At 38.3% G+C, this 12,874-nt stretch overlaps 1 protein-coding gene across 20 annotated transcripts in view; it reads left to right on the top strand.

Annotated features, from left to right (window-relative positions):
* Positions 1–12,874, top strand: part of mef2d (myocyte enhancer factor 2d) — a 63,342-nt gene that overhangs the window by 25,158 nt on the left and 25,310 nt on the right. For all 20 annotated transcript variants that reach the window (XM_079837655.1, XM_079837645.1, XM_079837651.1 and 17 more), the window contains exons 2-3: positions 6,334–6,762; positions 10,842–11,045. In XM_079837655.1, coding sequence (XP_079693781.1) covers positions 6,709–6,762; positions 10,842–11,045 — 258 coding nt within the window. In that variant the 5' untranslated portion in view covers positions 6,334–6,708. The remainder of the gene's footprint in view (positions 1–6,333; positions 6,763–10,841; positions 11,046–12,874) is intronic.

Genomic DNA, 12,874 nt, shown 5'->3' with positions numbered 1-12,874 from the left:
TAATCTTTTAATGATTTGCTAAAGATTACATTTTAACAGTGTTATCAAATTATTAATGTTTTTAAAAATTAATTTGACTGATACTTTTAAATTTATGAAGTCTTTAATAACAGCTGATAACTAATATGGTACCAAAATATTGTCCATCCATATCCGTTATGGGATTTATTGCCAATATTTTGAGATTATTGCCATCATCAGTTCCAATTTGTATACTGACAACTTTTTGTCAATGGATTGGACATTTTTTTTTTTTTTTTAAATAATTGTTTTAATGTTGTGTAAAATAAATGTACATTTCAGTAAGATTGTGAAAGGACATTTTCACTTTTCACAATTGGTTGTTGAAATGATGGTAACCATTCACATCCATTATCACAAGATGTCAGTCTTCTGTAGAGGCACCCACCAAGCTTAGCTTTCTTCCTCAGCACTAAATGATTTTATTGGCCCTGGGACGGCTGAGATATTGTCGCCGGTGACAGAACTGTGGTCATGGGGCATTTTGTATAGCGCCAATGTACGGAAACTGTTAATGGCCGAATTAAACAACTCTCTGTCCCAGTCGGTGACCTCCCGCTCTGAGCTGGGAAGGTGATGGATTTCTCAGCACAGCTTTGGACATGCTCCAAGCCCAGTTCTGGCACGGTCTCTTATCTCCAAGCCCCAGGCCACTCTGCCTCTAGTTACAGGCAGGGATAACAAAACTGGACTCTCTCACACACACCCCGTGGAGGAGATATGCTTACACACATATACGTGCTCGCGCAAAATACCATATGCCCACACATGGACGAGGGCAGCGTGCTCTTATCCCGGCGGACCTCTAGTACTTCAGAGTCCTTGCGAGAATCACTGCTGTCCAAACGTGTGGGTCTGAGTTGCTCGAAGATGAAGAATTTATCTATGCAGTGAAAGGTCACATACTCATGACTTTTTTTTCTCTCTCTTGGGTTCTAGCAGCATGTGTCTTTGGACGTGTTTACACCAAGGTGTTTTTTCGCTTGTTTGCAGGCCTGTGTAAATGTTGTTTTGCTTGTGTTGCACGCTGAAGCTTGGTTCCGCAGGATTTCCTCAGTGGTATGAGCAAAGCCGCAACTCAAAATTATGACACCTTCCACCGTATATGTGTGTGACAGCTGCATCTTACAACAGCTCACCTTTGTGCGCTGAAAGCAGTGAGAAATTACTTCTGCTGACATGTGTGTGGGGTGTGCACTCATGTGCATAAATGTGTGTATATTTATTGTACATCAGTTTATTTTCATGAGCGTGGTTAATTTTCAAGATAAGAAGGTTTTTGTCTCTGTTGCAGGGGGTTCCCCTAGTATTGAAAACAGAAAGGAACTGATGTTTTGTCTGTAACCTTCTTTGTTTATTCTTTATTGTTTATTAGTGGTGTTTGTTAATGTTCATATTTAAGGTAGAGATCTGAACAAACCCTAAGTATTACATTTAGCCTTTTCCCAAACCATTTGTGCTACAGATTTAAGATTAACACAATTTACTAGTTGCTTAATAGCATGCATAGACCTTACTAACTATTAATAAGCCGTAATTAGGGGTTTATTGAGGCAAAAGTCATAGAATTGGACCCTAAACTAAAGTGTGACCAACCAAACTTAAATGATACTTCAAATCGTGCAGCTAGTTGAGGTGTGCTATTTTTATTTTTATTTTTTTTGCCGCAATCAGACTTTTCATCTGGCGGTCGATAAACTGCATTAAAAAGTTATAGACTTTCTGAAGGAGTAACTTTTGCAGTATCTGGACTCTTTTGTAGCATGTCCTAGCAACCACATAGCAAGGTGCTAAAAACCACACAGGACAGCTTAACACTCTGGCATTGTGGTGGCAAGTGTTGTACAGGCAAACACCACTAATTTTCCTGAGACTGTTGTTTATTCGGTCATTTTGTCTTCACAAAATGTTATGCAGATTTTATTTTTAAATTTTTACCATAAAAACCTAGAATAAATATTCGAATAATTTATTATTTATGTATTTGATTTGATTTATTTGAATATTTCCTTGATTGTTTTATATTATGTGTTCAAATGATTCCATTAAATTCAATATTTAATTAATATCAAAGTTAACTTTGACCAGCCCTAAAGAAATGTTCCCCCTATTTTTTTTGTGGACAACCTAGAACCCTCTTGTAGGCCCCTGGGACCCAGTTACTTTGAAAACCTCTGGATTAAGGAATAAATTGATTAATTGGTACTTCATGAGTTCTCTGCAGTTAGAGAGTCTGACTGTGAGGAACCGGAGTCTGAGGACACTTTCCAGGTCCCTTGTGAAGCGACTGAGATCAGAGCTGGGAATTAGCCCCTCTCAGCACTCACAGGGTGAAAGGTCAAACTCTGACTCTCATTGCAGATAAAGAAGTCTTTTCATGTCTTGGCCCCACAGACCAAAACACACACGGACTCCTAGTTGCTTTGAACTAAAGGCTGCGCTGCTGATGGCCCGCCGCGGAAACCTTTCCTGTCGACACATCCTCTCCATTTGGAGGCAAAAATCTCACATAAACATTAATGCGCGCACACATACACCACACACTATGTTGTACTGTGAGAGAAGTGATGAAGCTTGTGACAGGGACTGTTTTGTCATGCCCAGCAGCTTAGACCGTATATAAGAGTACGCTAGTGCATTCTGACCTTTTCTGTTAGAACAAATAAAAGTGACAGTGAATATGTAGTCCTAGATGTCTTTCTCAGTTGTTTATTAGAAATAAGAACACAGAAGTTTATGGCTTTTGTTTCTTTTAGTTCCCCCCCTTTTATTATCTCTGATGAACGACATGCCAAAAGTCATTCATTTCCAATGGAGCGTAGTACAGGAGCTGCATGGATTTCCTTTGAATATGCAGAATTTTCAAGCCCGATTTGAGCTTTGGTTGCGTTGAAATATTTTAACTTTTGTGGCTTGATTGAATGCGACCGCCAGACTGGATGTTATAGTAATGGTTTTATGATTATTACACATTAGGCTACTTTATTAGGCTGATTTGCCCTTGAAAACCTACTGGTTGTTTGTCTTTCTTTACATATTGCCGGTCATTTATTTTGTGTGGATGTGGATAGATTCTTTATTCATTCATTTTTAACATGGTGAATTAGTGAAGGGTGGATATCCCTGTTAAAAGTTGGTTTTAGCAATGAAGTGTATGATTCCTGTACACGTCTCCCTGTTAACAAACCTTCCTTCTGCTGTTTCTGTGCAGCCTTCCACCTTGCCATTGTTCAGATGCCATAACTGCGTCGTTATGGGGCAAAAGTTCATTTTTTTGTTGTTTTATTCAGTTTACTTTCACTTAAGAGCTTGTGATGGTGATATTAATTTCCTGTCTACTGCTCAGACAGAATAAATAGCCCAGGAGAGTTGCAACTTTTGCGTTCTCACGGTGCCATCGGCCAATCACAATTTAGATGTAATTTTGACATGTCAAACGGCTCTAACGGCAACCCTTTGAAAGTGTTTACTTTACCAGAAGGAATTTGTTTGGCAGAAACAAGGTGGAAGAGCTTTTCCAGTTGCTCTTTTGCAGTTTTTAAAGTGGACTGTAACTGTGGACTAGGCTTATTAAATGTGTAAGAGGCCTATAATTGACGTTAAGTCTGGACTGAAGGGAAGACTTTGCGCTTTTTGCTGCTTTTTATTGCAAGGAAAATGGCAAGGAAGTGACAACTGGTAATTCAAGTAGTTCAAAGTCGGATTGTGCACATAAGATTGTCTCTGAGTATGTGCACTCTGACCCGAAAAGGGGAAATGAGGAAGTTTGCAGGCCTCCCTGATCAGGGAGTCTGCTTGTGTCAGCAGTCATGTGTTGATGTGTGAGCGTGAGTGTGTACAGTCTCGATGTATATATAGAATTCTGTTTTAAGCCTCGGGTTGTTTTTTAATCGAAGGCAGAGTTAATAATAGCATGTTTTAAAATTATCTTGGCCCATATGACAATTCTTAGGCTGCAGTAAATTTATTCATGCAGCTTAGCCATTCATTCATATACGTACACAAACACACAGACTTGTGCCGTCATGCTTCAAGGCATCTGTTCACTGTTTGTTTCTATATGTTTTTTTTTCTATTATTATTATTATAAAGTGAAAAATGCCCTTAACCTTCAAACGCTGTTAAGATACATATGTTGTCTAAACTAAAAACGTCTAAAAGGGTGACTTGTTTGTGAGAGAGCACTGAGAGAGCTGCAGGATGAAACACTCAAGCACAGAGACACTTAAGCAGGTGTTTTTCTACAGGTGAAGATGCTTTAGCTCTGTAAAAGCAGCATCAGAGTCAGTGGTTTGTGAACGAGAACACATAATCACGCTCTGTCAGGCTGCAGAAAGGGGCTTTGCCCAGCTGTATACTTGGATGTCTTGCTATGTGTGGTTTGGAGGAAACCCGGCTATGGTGGAAGTGAGGTTTGCTTAATCTGTCCATGCAAATCTGTATAAGGGTTCCCATCATGACTGTTGAAATTAACTAAATCTGAAAAGTTCTTGAAAAATAAGTCAATATTGTTTTCTTGTATTTAATTAGTTCTGAAGTAGTTTTCAACTAAAAATTACTCTTTGTCAGTCCAATCTCTATAAAAGGGAACATAATAGAAATGTGCTAACTAGACAGTGTGGGAAGTTTGTGGGCTTGAAATTCACCCTTCATTTGCTAAAATATGGGGGTGAGTGACAGACAGGATTTGACAGGCTCACCAGTTAAGGTTTTGTGTTAGAAATTGATTAAGAATAATATTTAATCAAGATTTTTTTTCATCGTAAATTTTGTACAATTAATTATTAAAATTGTGCAAATCTTGTTATACATTAGCGTTCAAAAGTTTGGGGTCAGTAAGATTGAAAGAAATAAAAAATATTATTCAGCAAGGATACATTGAATTTGACAAAAGTTACAAAATATTTTTTATTTCAAATAAATACTGTTTTTTTTAACTGTCTGTTCTTCAAAGAATCCTGAGAAATAATATCATGGATTACACAAAAATATTAAGCAACTAAACTGTTTTCAGCATTAATGATGATAAAAAAAGATTACATTTTTGAGCACTAAAGAATGATTAAATGGTAAATGGTAAATGTAGAAATATAGAACTACACGTTGACGCGATAAGATTCCACCGACAAGCAACAACGCGACTATGAGATGCAACAAATCAATCAAAAACCACAGCCAATCAGAACAGCATGTGGGCGGGCTCTCGCGGCAAGTGTAGGCTATGGCACCAGAAAATAATCAAATTTACAAATATTACACCATTTAAACATTACTAAAAATACATACTGAGTTACTAAAACAATCTTTGGCATAGAATATACTTGTTTTTTCACAGATTGAACGTTCTTGTTTCTAGTTGTTTAATATCAATAACTGAGGTGAATTATCCATTGTTGCTTTTAGTACGACTAACGTTGGGAGCACTAAATTATATTCAAAGTCACATTACACACTTTTAACATTAAATAAAGCACATAAACATTACCTGAGATTATCATTGCCTTGTTTTGTGTTGTTGTTCCAACCACGAAGTCGCAGAAATAGAAACCATTTCTATAATAGTCATCACATGCCTTTTATCGCGTGTCTTGGTGTTGCGTCGCATGTAGTTAAGACACGGTGTAAGAGTGTTCTTTAAAAACTTTTTTATTTTTTAGATTTATTATGATAGGACAGTAGGTAGACAGGAAGTGAAGTGGGAGAGAGAGAGGGGGACTGGATCGGGAAAGGAGCCGGGACTCGAACTCGGGTCGCCCGAAGCACAACAGCGCTATATGTCAGTGCACTGCCCACGAGGCTATTGGTGCCGACTTTAAAAACATTTTTAAAAATCTTACTGATCCAAAACTTTTGAACTGTAGTGTATGTGTGGTTATTTCCAATTCATTTGATTAGTTAGCAAAAATATGTTATAAAAAAAGCAGATCTTTTTTTTTTTTGTTCCTTCGATCTTACCATGAAAATAGTTATGTATGAAGAGTTCAGATACAAAAGCCTCTAAAAGCCACTTCGGTCAAAAATGAGATAACTATACTGAGTGAATGCTCTCCGCAAATAGTATACGTTCATAAAATACTTTCACTTCAAACCCACTAAATTTCAGCCTCAGCCCATTCAGAAGTACCGGTACTTAGGTAGAAACCTATACATAGAAGCCTGATAAAAATGCTTATTTTAATGAAAAACGTCTGACGGACTTAGAAGCTTTTGCATCTGAAGTCTTCGTATGTAATTTCATTGTGAAAGATTGACTATCCTAATACTTTGCTACCAGGGTTTGTTTTTAAGTTCTGTCTTTTTTTTCTTTCACAGAATTCATCACAAGACCATCATCATATTCATCACCAGATTTTTCCAGGGGGGTTTGGATATCAGAACAGACACCTGTCGGATGACATGCACCCTGAGCAGACCATGATCTGAAGGCCCTACCAGGAGGCCACACACTTTCTTTCTTCCTTCCCTCCTTCCTTTTTTTTATCAGTGGAGGAAGACGGGTGAGCCCAGCTGCCTCAGACAGGTGGCATACAGAGAGAGAGAGTGAGACTCTCTCACACACATCTTCATACACCGAGGCGTCGGTTAGTCGCTGTTTGTGCTCCTGTAACTGTCTCAAGAAATTTTAACCTCTGACCTCACCACACCCCCAACCTTGCCCCCACCCCTGTTCGGCCAATCACAGCAGCCATGGGGAGGAAAAAGATCCAGATTCAGCGAATTACAGATGAGCGTAACAGACAGGTGAGTGCACAGCCTGAGTGTCCAAAATGACAGTGTTTTTAGTTCAACATAGCAGAATTCCTTTCAGTTTTGAATACGTAACCGAAAAGAATACATTTCTGGAGCGTTCTCTAAATAAAACGCACCAAATGTACACAGGAGAGCATGGAAGAGGTTATTGCCATTTGAACTAAAATCATTCTTATTGGTTACGACTCTTGTAAGTTGTATCTGTAGTTTAGGCTTCTTGTGCAAGGCAATCAACGTGAGGCAAAATCAAATCTTGCTCCTCCAATGTGTTAAAGTGCATTGATTTGTAGTTGAGGTGTGGATTTTTTTATGTTAATTACTTTCTCCTATCTGATTTTAATGGGCAGAGACAAGTGCAACTTCCCTTAGGGTGTAAATGTAGTTGTGCTTTCAAATCATTGTTGTGGTTTTTCAATTTCATTGAGATTTAGTATTAGTTTAATTCAGAATTGTAAAATATATCTGTCATATTGGCTGTATTTGCTGATTTAGTATTTTTTTTTTTTAATTAATCAGTAAAACCAACTGATTTTAATGGATAGTTTAACAATTTTGAAAAGTTATTTAGACAAAATAGTATTTAAATATTGGCAAGTATTATGCATCAGTGTGATTACGTCTAGTTGTATATGTTTTAGTGTATTTTAGGGCTGCCAAAATTAACCTTACGTTAGGTTACCTAATATAATGTTGATATGTTTAGTGGCATTACATTTCTCAAGGCTCTGTTGTTGATAACTTGTGGCTTTTTTATGTTTAATTAAGTCTAATTTCATTTATCATAACCTTAAAAAAATAATTTTCATATATGTTTTGTTTTAGTTTAACTAAACAAACTGCAATGTTTGACTTTTGGTCATGACTACTTGTACATGAGTACATAAGAATAAGTGTTCATTTTTGCTATTTTCACCTAAGTGGTGTTGGTAATGTGTTCCCTCTGGCTCATCTTCTGCTTTTTTTGCTTCCCGTGGTAAAATAGGTAAATCTGGCATATAAATCCAGTTAAATCACAAACTTCATAACTGTATCGTTTTGAAAGCTTTTAAAGTAATTTACTTTGTTCAGATTAGTTCTAAACTCACCAGTGTGTAGTCTTTCCCGCCGAGTTTTAGATATTAGAAAGATGGCTGTGAATGTGTTGGAAATGTTTCTTTGGTCACAGTTGTGCTGATAGGTGTAGTCACTCTGACCGGACCAGGTGTGCATACTCAACCTTACCCTGCTTCGCTGTGTCAGCGCTCTCTGTCTCCCTCAGGTGTGCCTGACTAATCATATTTTTAACAAAGTTACTAAAAAAGTCTTGTAGTTTGTCTGACCCAGATTAGGCCTCATTTTGGACTAAATTTCACTTTGAATTGAGATTTCTTTCAGAAAATGTTCTGGCTTTGAACAGCGCTTGTCCTTTGCACATCAGGCAATTAAAGAATTAAAGAGTGTGAAAAGATAATGTGAACTACTGCTGTAAAATGTGCCTTTTAATTACCAAACTCTTGCATCGAGACTAGTATATAGGAGAGGTGTAGAAGAACAGAGGGCATCCAGAACTGACAGACGGCAGCAGGTGAGAGAGCGCGATTGAGTCCGTGTGTGCGGTAAAGGTCAGTAGGTAAGCATTCGGCCCTGAGGTTAATTGGATCGAGAGGAGCAGAAAGAAGTCAGGTCGCTGCGTCTCAACATTCTTCGCAATAATAAAGTTGTGTTCTCCTGTTGCCATTGGTTACCTGCGAATTCTATTTTTGAAGGCAATTATGTTGCTGGTGTTTATCCTGGTGCTGGTGTGGAGAGAGGGAACATCAGCTCCCTGATTGGTGAGGTGGAGGAGATTCTTTCAGCTAATGGAAAAGGGCTTTTATTTACAGAGATGCAATCACTGTCTGCTAACACTGTCAAGCTTAAGGTTAAGGAGTCTTGGATTTGAACAGAAAAAAGTTTTGATAGCAGGGAGCAAAAATGGTTGAAAGCTTCCCGACTTGAAATCTAAAGTCAACTCAGGCTCAGTGCACTGCAAAAATTCCTATAGGAGTAGTTAATTTCAGTTCATAGAAAGTACTTTCTTACTTTAGAATACAAAAGGAGATGTTTTGAAGAATGCAGTTGGTTCATCTTTACCTTGCTATCACCATGAATGGGGAATGGAGCATTCAAGATTGGAAAACAACACAAAAGCACCATAGAAGTATCATAAAAGTAGTCACTTCGACTTTGGACTGTATTATTTAACAGACCAACTTTCTCATTATTTATATTTTCCCCCGACAGTGATCTGTTGTCCTTTGTGAACGGATAAAGTCAGTGAGTTGAACTGTAGAACTAGATCAGTCTGAAGCCCAAAGTATACTTTCATGCACGCTAGGGAATGTGTACAATGTGTATGGCGTAAATGTCATCATCAGCATAGTACGCACACAGACTAATTTTTCTAACCGTGCTCTGCTCAAACTCACTCATTGGATTTGTTTTGCTCTAATTAGTTTGTCCACAAGGTAGCAACACTGGTCTGGCCTTGTTGTTCAACAGTCGAAAAAGAAATGGAAGCGATGGAACTACAAACTATTTGAGATCGTAGGAACATGCCTTGGTTGACAAGCACTTGTGTGTGTGGGGGGTGAAGAGATACCCACGACTAGTTTATATGAGTACAAAGTCATAAGTTTTATCAGTCATAATTTCTGGAGAGAAATAGCGCAGACATTGGACAAGGATGAAACTTGCTATTGCGCATGTGTGAAGCACCTTTGTTTGTGCATACTTTTAAATGGAGTATACTTTGAAAGACTATGCGTTCGACTGTGTGCATAAGCATTCACGTTAAAACTGAAATATACTTTAGGCCTGATTCTTGGACAAATCATTCAAAATCAACTGATTCATTCAAAAGATCCAAATCAACATTGCTACTTCTATTCCTAGTCTGTTCCTGACAGGAATATCTTTTGACTATTATATGACTTTAGAAGACCACATTAAGGATTTTGCATCCTTTTTTGAATCTTAAAAACCTAAATTTTTGTTATTGGATGTATACCTATACCTCTAATCTTTGATAGTATCTGTTAGGGCTGTAACGATATGACCAAAAATAAAAATCTCGATTAATTGAACATTTTACCTCGATTACGATTAATGAACGATTATTTTGCTCTCTTTTTTTTACCCTCATTGTTCACTGATAAGGTTTGTACTGTAACTATTTTCTACTATTAACGGTGGGATATTTTTTTCTAATGAAAAAGGGAATTTCTTTGTGATTTTAAAATAGGCTACTTGAAGGAAACGGTCACTTTCAGCAGTTATTGTCTATGAGGCAGATTTCTGTTTGTTGTACATCAGATACATTTAAATTAGCACAGTAGGCCTACATTACATCTGAATGCATTAATGAGAGAGTGATTGTGTGTGTGAATTAGTCATACATGGTTTGTAGTTACTTCAAAGTCATTACAATCTATAAGGTTCTAAGCTACTTCAGTGATAAATTACAGGGCAGCGTTGACAATGAGTTTCTGCACTCCTCTCTGCGCGCGATCTTCACGTGATGTGCGAGCTACTGTCTTGAGTGTTCGTGTGTCACAATATATCAAGCATTAGTTCAATGCCTGATATATTGTGACACACGAACAAATACACATCTGATGGTCGAAAATTGCTTCTCTGTGTGTGTTTCAGCGCACATAAGAACGGCGATTAACTTACCTGTATAAACTGTGTAAAACATGCAGTTACCATAGTAATTCTGAGCATCTGTAAACAAAGATAACTGCTCCTGCAGGGCTGCATCTTTCCGTGTGCCTGCAAACTGCACTTGATATGTGACTGACGGGGCAGAGTCACGTGACTAAAACCGAGATCACTTCGGTTACTTTCGAATACTTTTCGATTAATCGTCCAGCCCTAGTATCTGTTTTGTTTCCCCGTAAAATATCTAAACATCCTTAAAATAGGGCAGATTTACTCGAGAAGCAAAATTGCAGTGTATTTTTCAGTTCTCATCCTTCATCTCAATCATCATCTTTTTCTCCTTGTCTAACCTCGTCTTTCTGTCTCTCTCTCGCTCTCTCTCTCCACAGGTGACCTTCACCAAACGAAAGTTTGGTCTGATGAAGAAAGCCTATGAGCTCAGTGTGTTGTGTGACTGCGAGATTGCCCTCATTATTTTCAATCACTCAAACAAGCTCTTCCAGTATGCCAGCACTGACATGGACAAAGTGCTCCTCAAATACACCGAGTACAATGAGCCGCACGAAAGCAGGACCAACGCAGACATCATCGAGGTAACAGACCAAGAATCCTCCCTCTTTCAGGTGGCAGGAAATTGTTGTGTTTGTTTTTTTGGTTTCATTCATCCTTTATTTTTTTGCTCCTTCTCTTCTTTCCTTCCTTCCTGTCTTTGGTGAGCCATGTTAATTTGGCTGCAGTAGTTCAGTCAATAGCCCTATTTGATCAGGATTAGTTTTCCCTGAGGAGGTCAGGTAAATTTGTGTGTTTTTCCTCACGGAAACCTTGTTAAAACCACAGAACAAATTACCTACTGTTTTCCGACTAACTCTTGAGTCCTCGGAGAAAGATCCCTTCCATATAGCAATGTTTATAATTGCGATGACTTTTTTTTATGAGGCTTCTCCTCATTTATTTTGACCTTTTGTTGAATACTGTAACTAAAGCTATTACATAGTGCTCTTTCATTATGGATTTAGACCATGCTAATACCATGCTAATTTTATCTTTCATATTTCACTTTTTTTACATGGTACTCCAATGTAATTCTAAGAATATAATAGTATTGCCATGGTACAAAAAATACCTTGGTAATACCATGGTGACTGTAAATACACAACAAGTTCTTCAAGAGATGGCAAGGCTTTTGCTTAGTTAAATACTCATCTATAGGGAGACCGAGCGCATGTGTGAGAGTGAAAGAGTGCGTGTTCATGTCTAGAGAGCATGAAGGGAGGTTCAGAGGCTCGCAGAGCTCTATACGCTACTGGCTAACTGCCTGGACGATGGTGGGACAGGAGAGGTAGGGACAGCTGCACCCTCTACCACCTTCTGCCTTTGGCCAGAGAGGAAAACATGGCTTACACACAAACACACACACGGTGCCCATCCGGTGTCCATCCCGTCCAACGCGAGATGGCGTCTTCATGAATGTGGCATGATTTTATAGGGGCGCACAACGTTAACGTGGAAAGAACAGCAGTACTGGAAGAACGTCTCATATAGTTGCTGGAACACGGCTTAAATTAAAAGGAGAGATCACCCACAACTGAAAATTCTGTCATTTATTTACTCTTCCGGAAGGTGATTCGAACCTGTATTCTGTTATTTTTTGTTCCGTTTTCATGCACCTTCATGCAGCTGGTTCTCATAATGATTAGCTAAGTGCAATTTGTGAATCACATCAAGAGGTTCATTGAAAAAAACTGTCTCAAAAGAATGATTTGCACGCAAATTGGACTGGTTTGGTTCTTGAGATAACAGCTCACTTTAATAACAACTTAAAATTAGGTCTTTAATACTCGCACAAAACACCTCAGAGATCCAGTTCTCATGTTCAACTCTGGATTATTTGGTTGCTTTGGCTCTCGAATTCACTGGAGGGAACAATTATCAGTGAATAACAACTTAAATTTCAATCATAATGACTTCAGAAGACACAGGATAAAGTGCACAAGTCATTGCTCCTTTTTGTCCAATTTGTAGTTGCTATGAACTTGTCGACTTATCACTTTGAACAAATACTATAAAAAATAACAGCATAATAGTTAAAAATTTTAAATGTGCACGTGTTTAGGATAAAGCAAAATATTTGTTTAATTTTTAAAGATTAGGTGGTCTTTTCAATGCAGTTTAAAATGCAGCCATGAGAGTGTGAATACTTAGAGTGTGTGATGGTGAGAAACTGATGTGTGTCTCTTTTGCAGAAGCCCCCAGTGGTATATGCGCATGTTTCCTGTTGGGTGCAGCTGCAGAAATCTCTTAAGTGTGTGTGTGTGTGTGTGTGTGTGTGTGTGTGTGTGTGTGTGTGTGTGTGTGTGTGTGTGTGTGTGTGTGTGTGTGTGTGTGTGTGTGTGTGTGTGTGTGTGTGTGTGTGTGTGTGTGT

The sequence above is a fragment of the Gobio gobio genome (assembly GCF_949357685.1).
Source record: "Gobio gobio genome assembly, chromosome: 15".
NCBI classification, from domain to species: Eukaryota; Metazoa; Chordata; class Actinopteri; order Cypriniformes; family Gobionidae; genus Gobio; species Gobio gobio.
The sequence above is the reverse complement of the archived record's forward strand: the minus strand, read 5'-3'. Positions and strand labels throughout refer to the sequence as shown.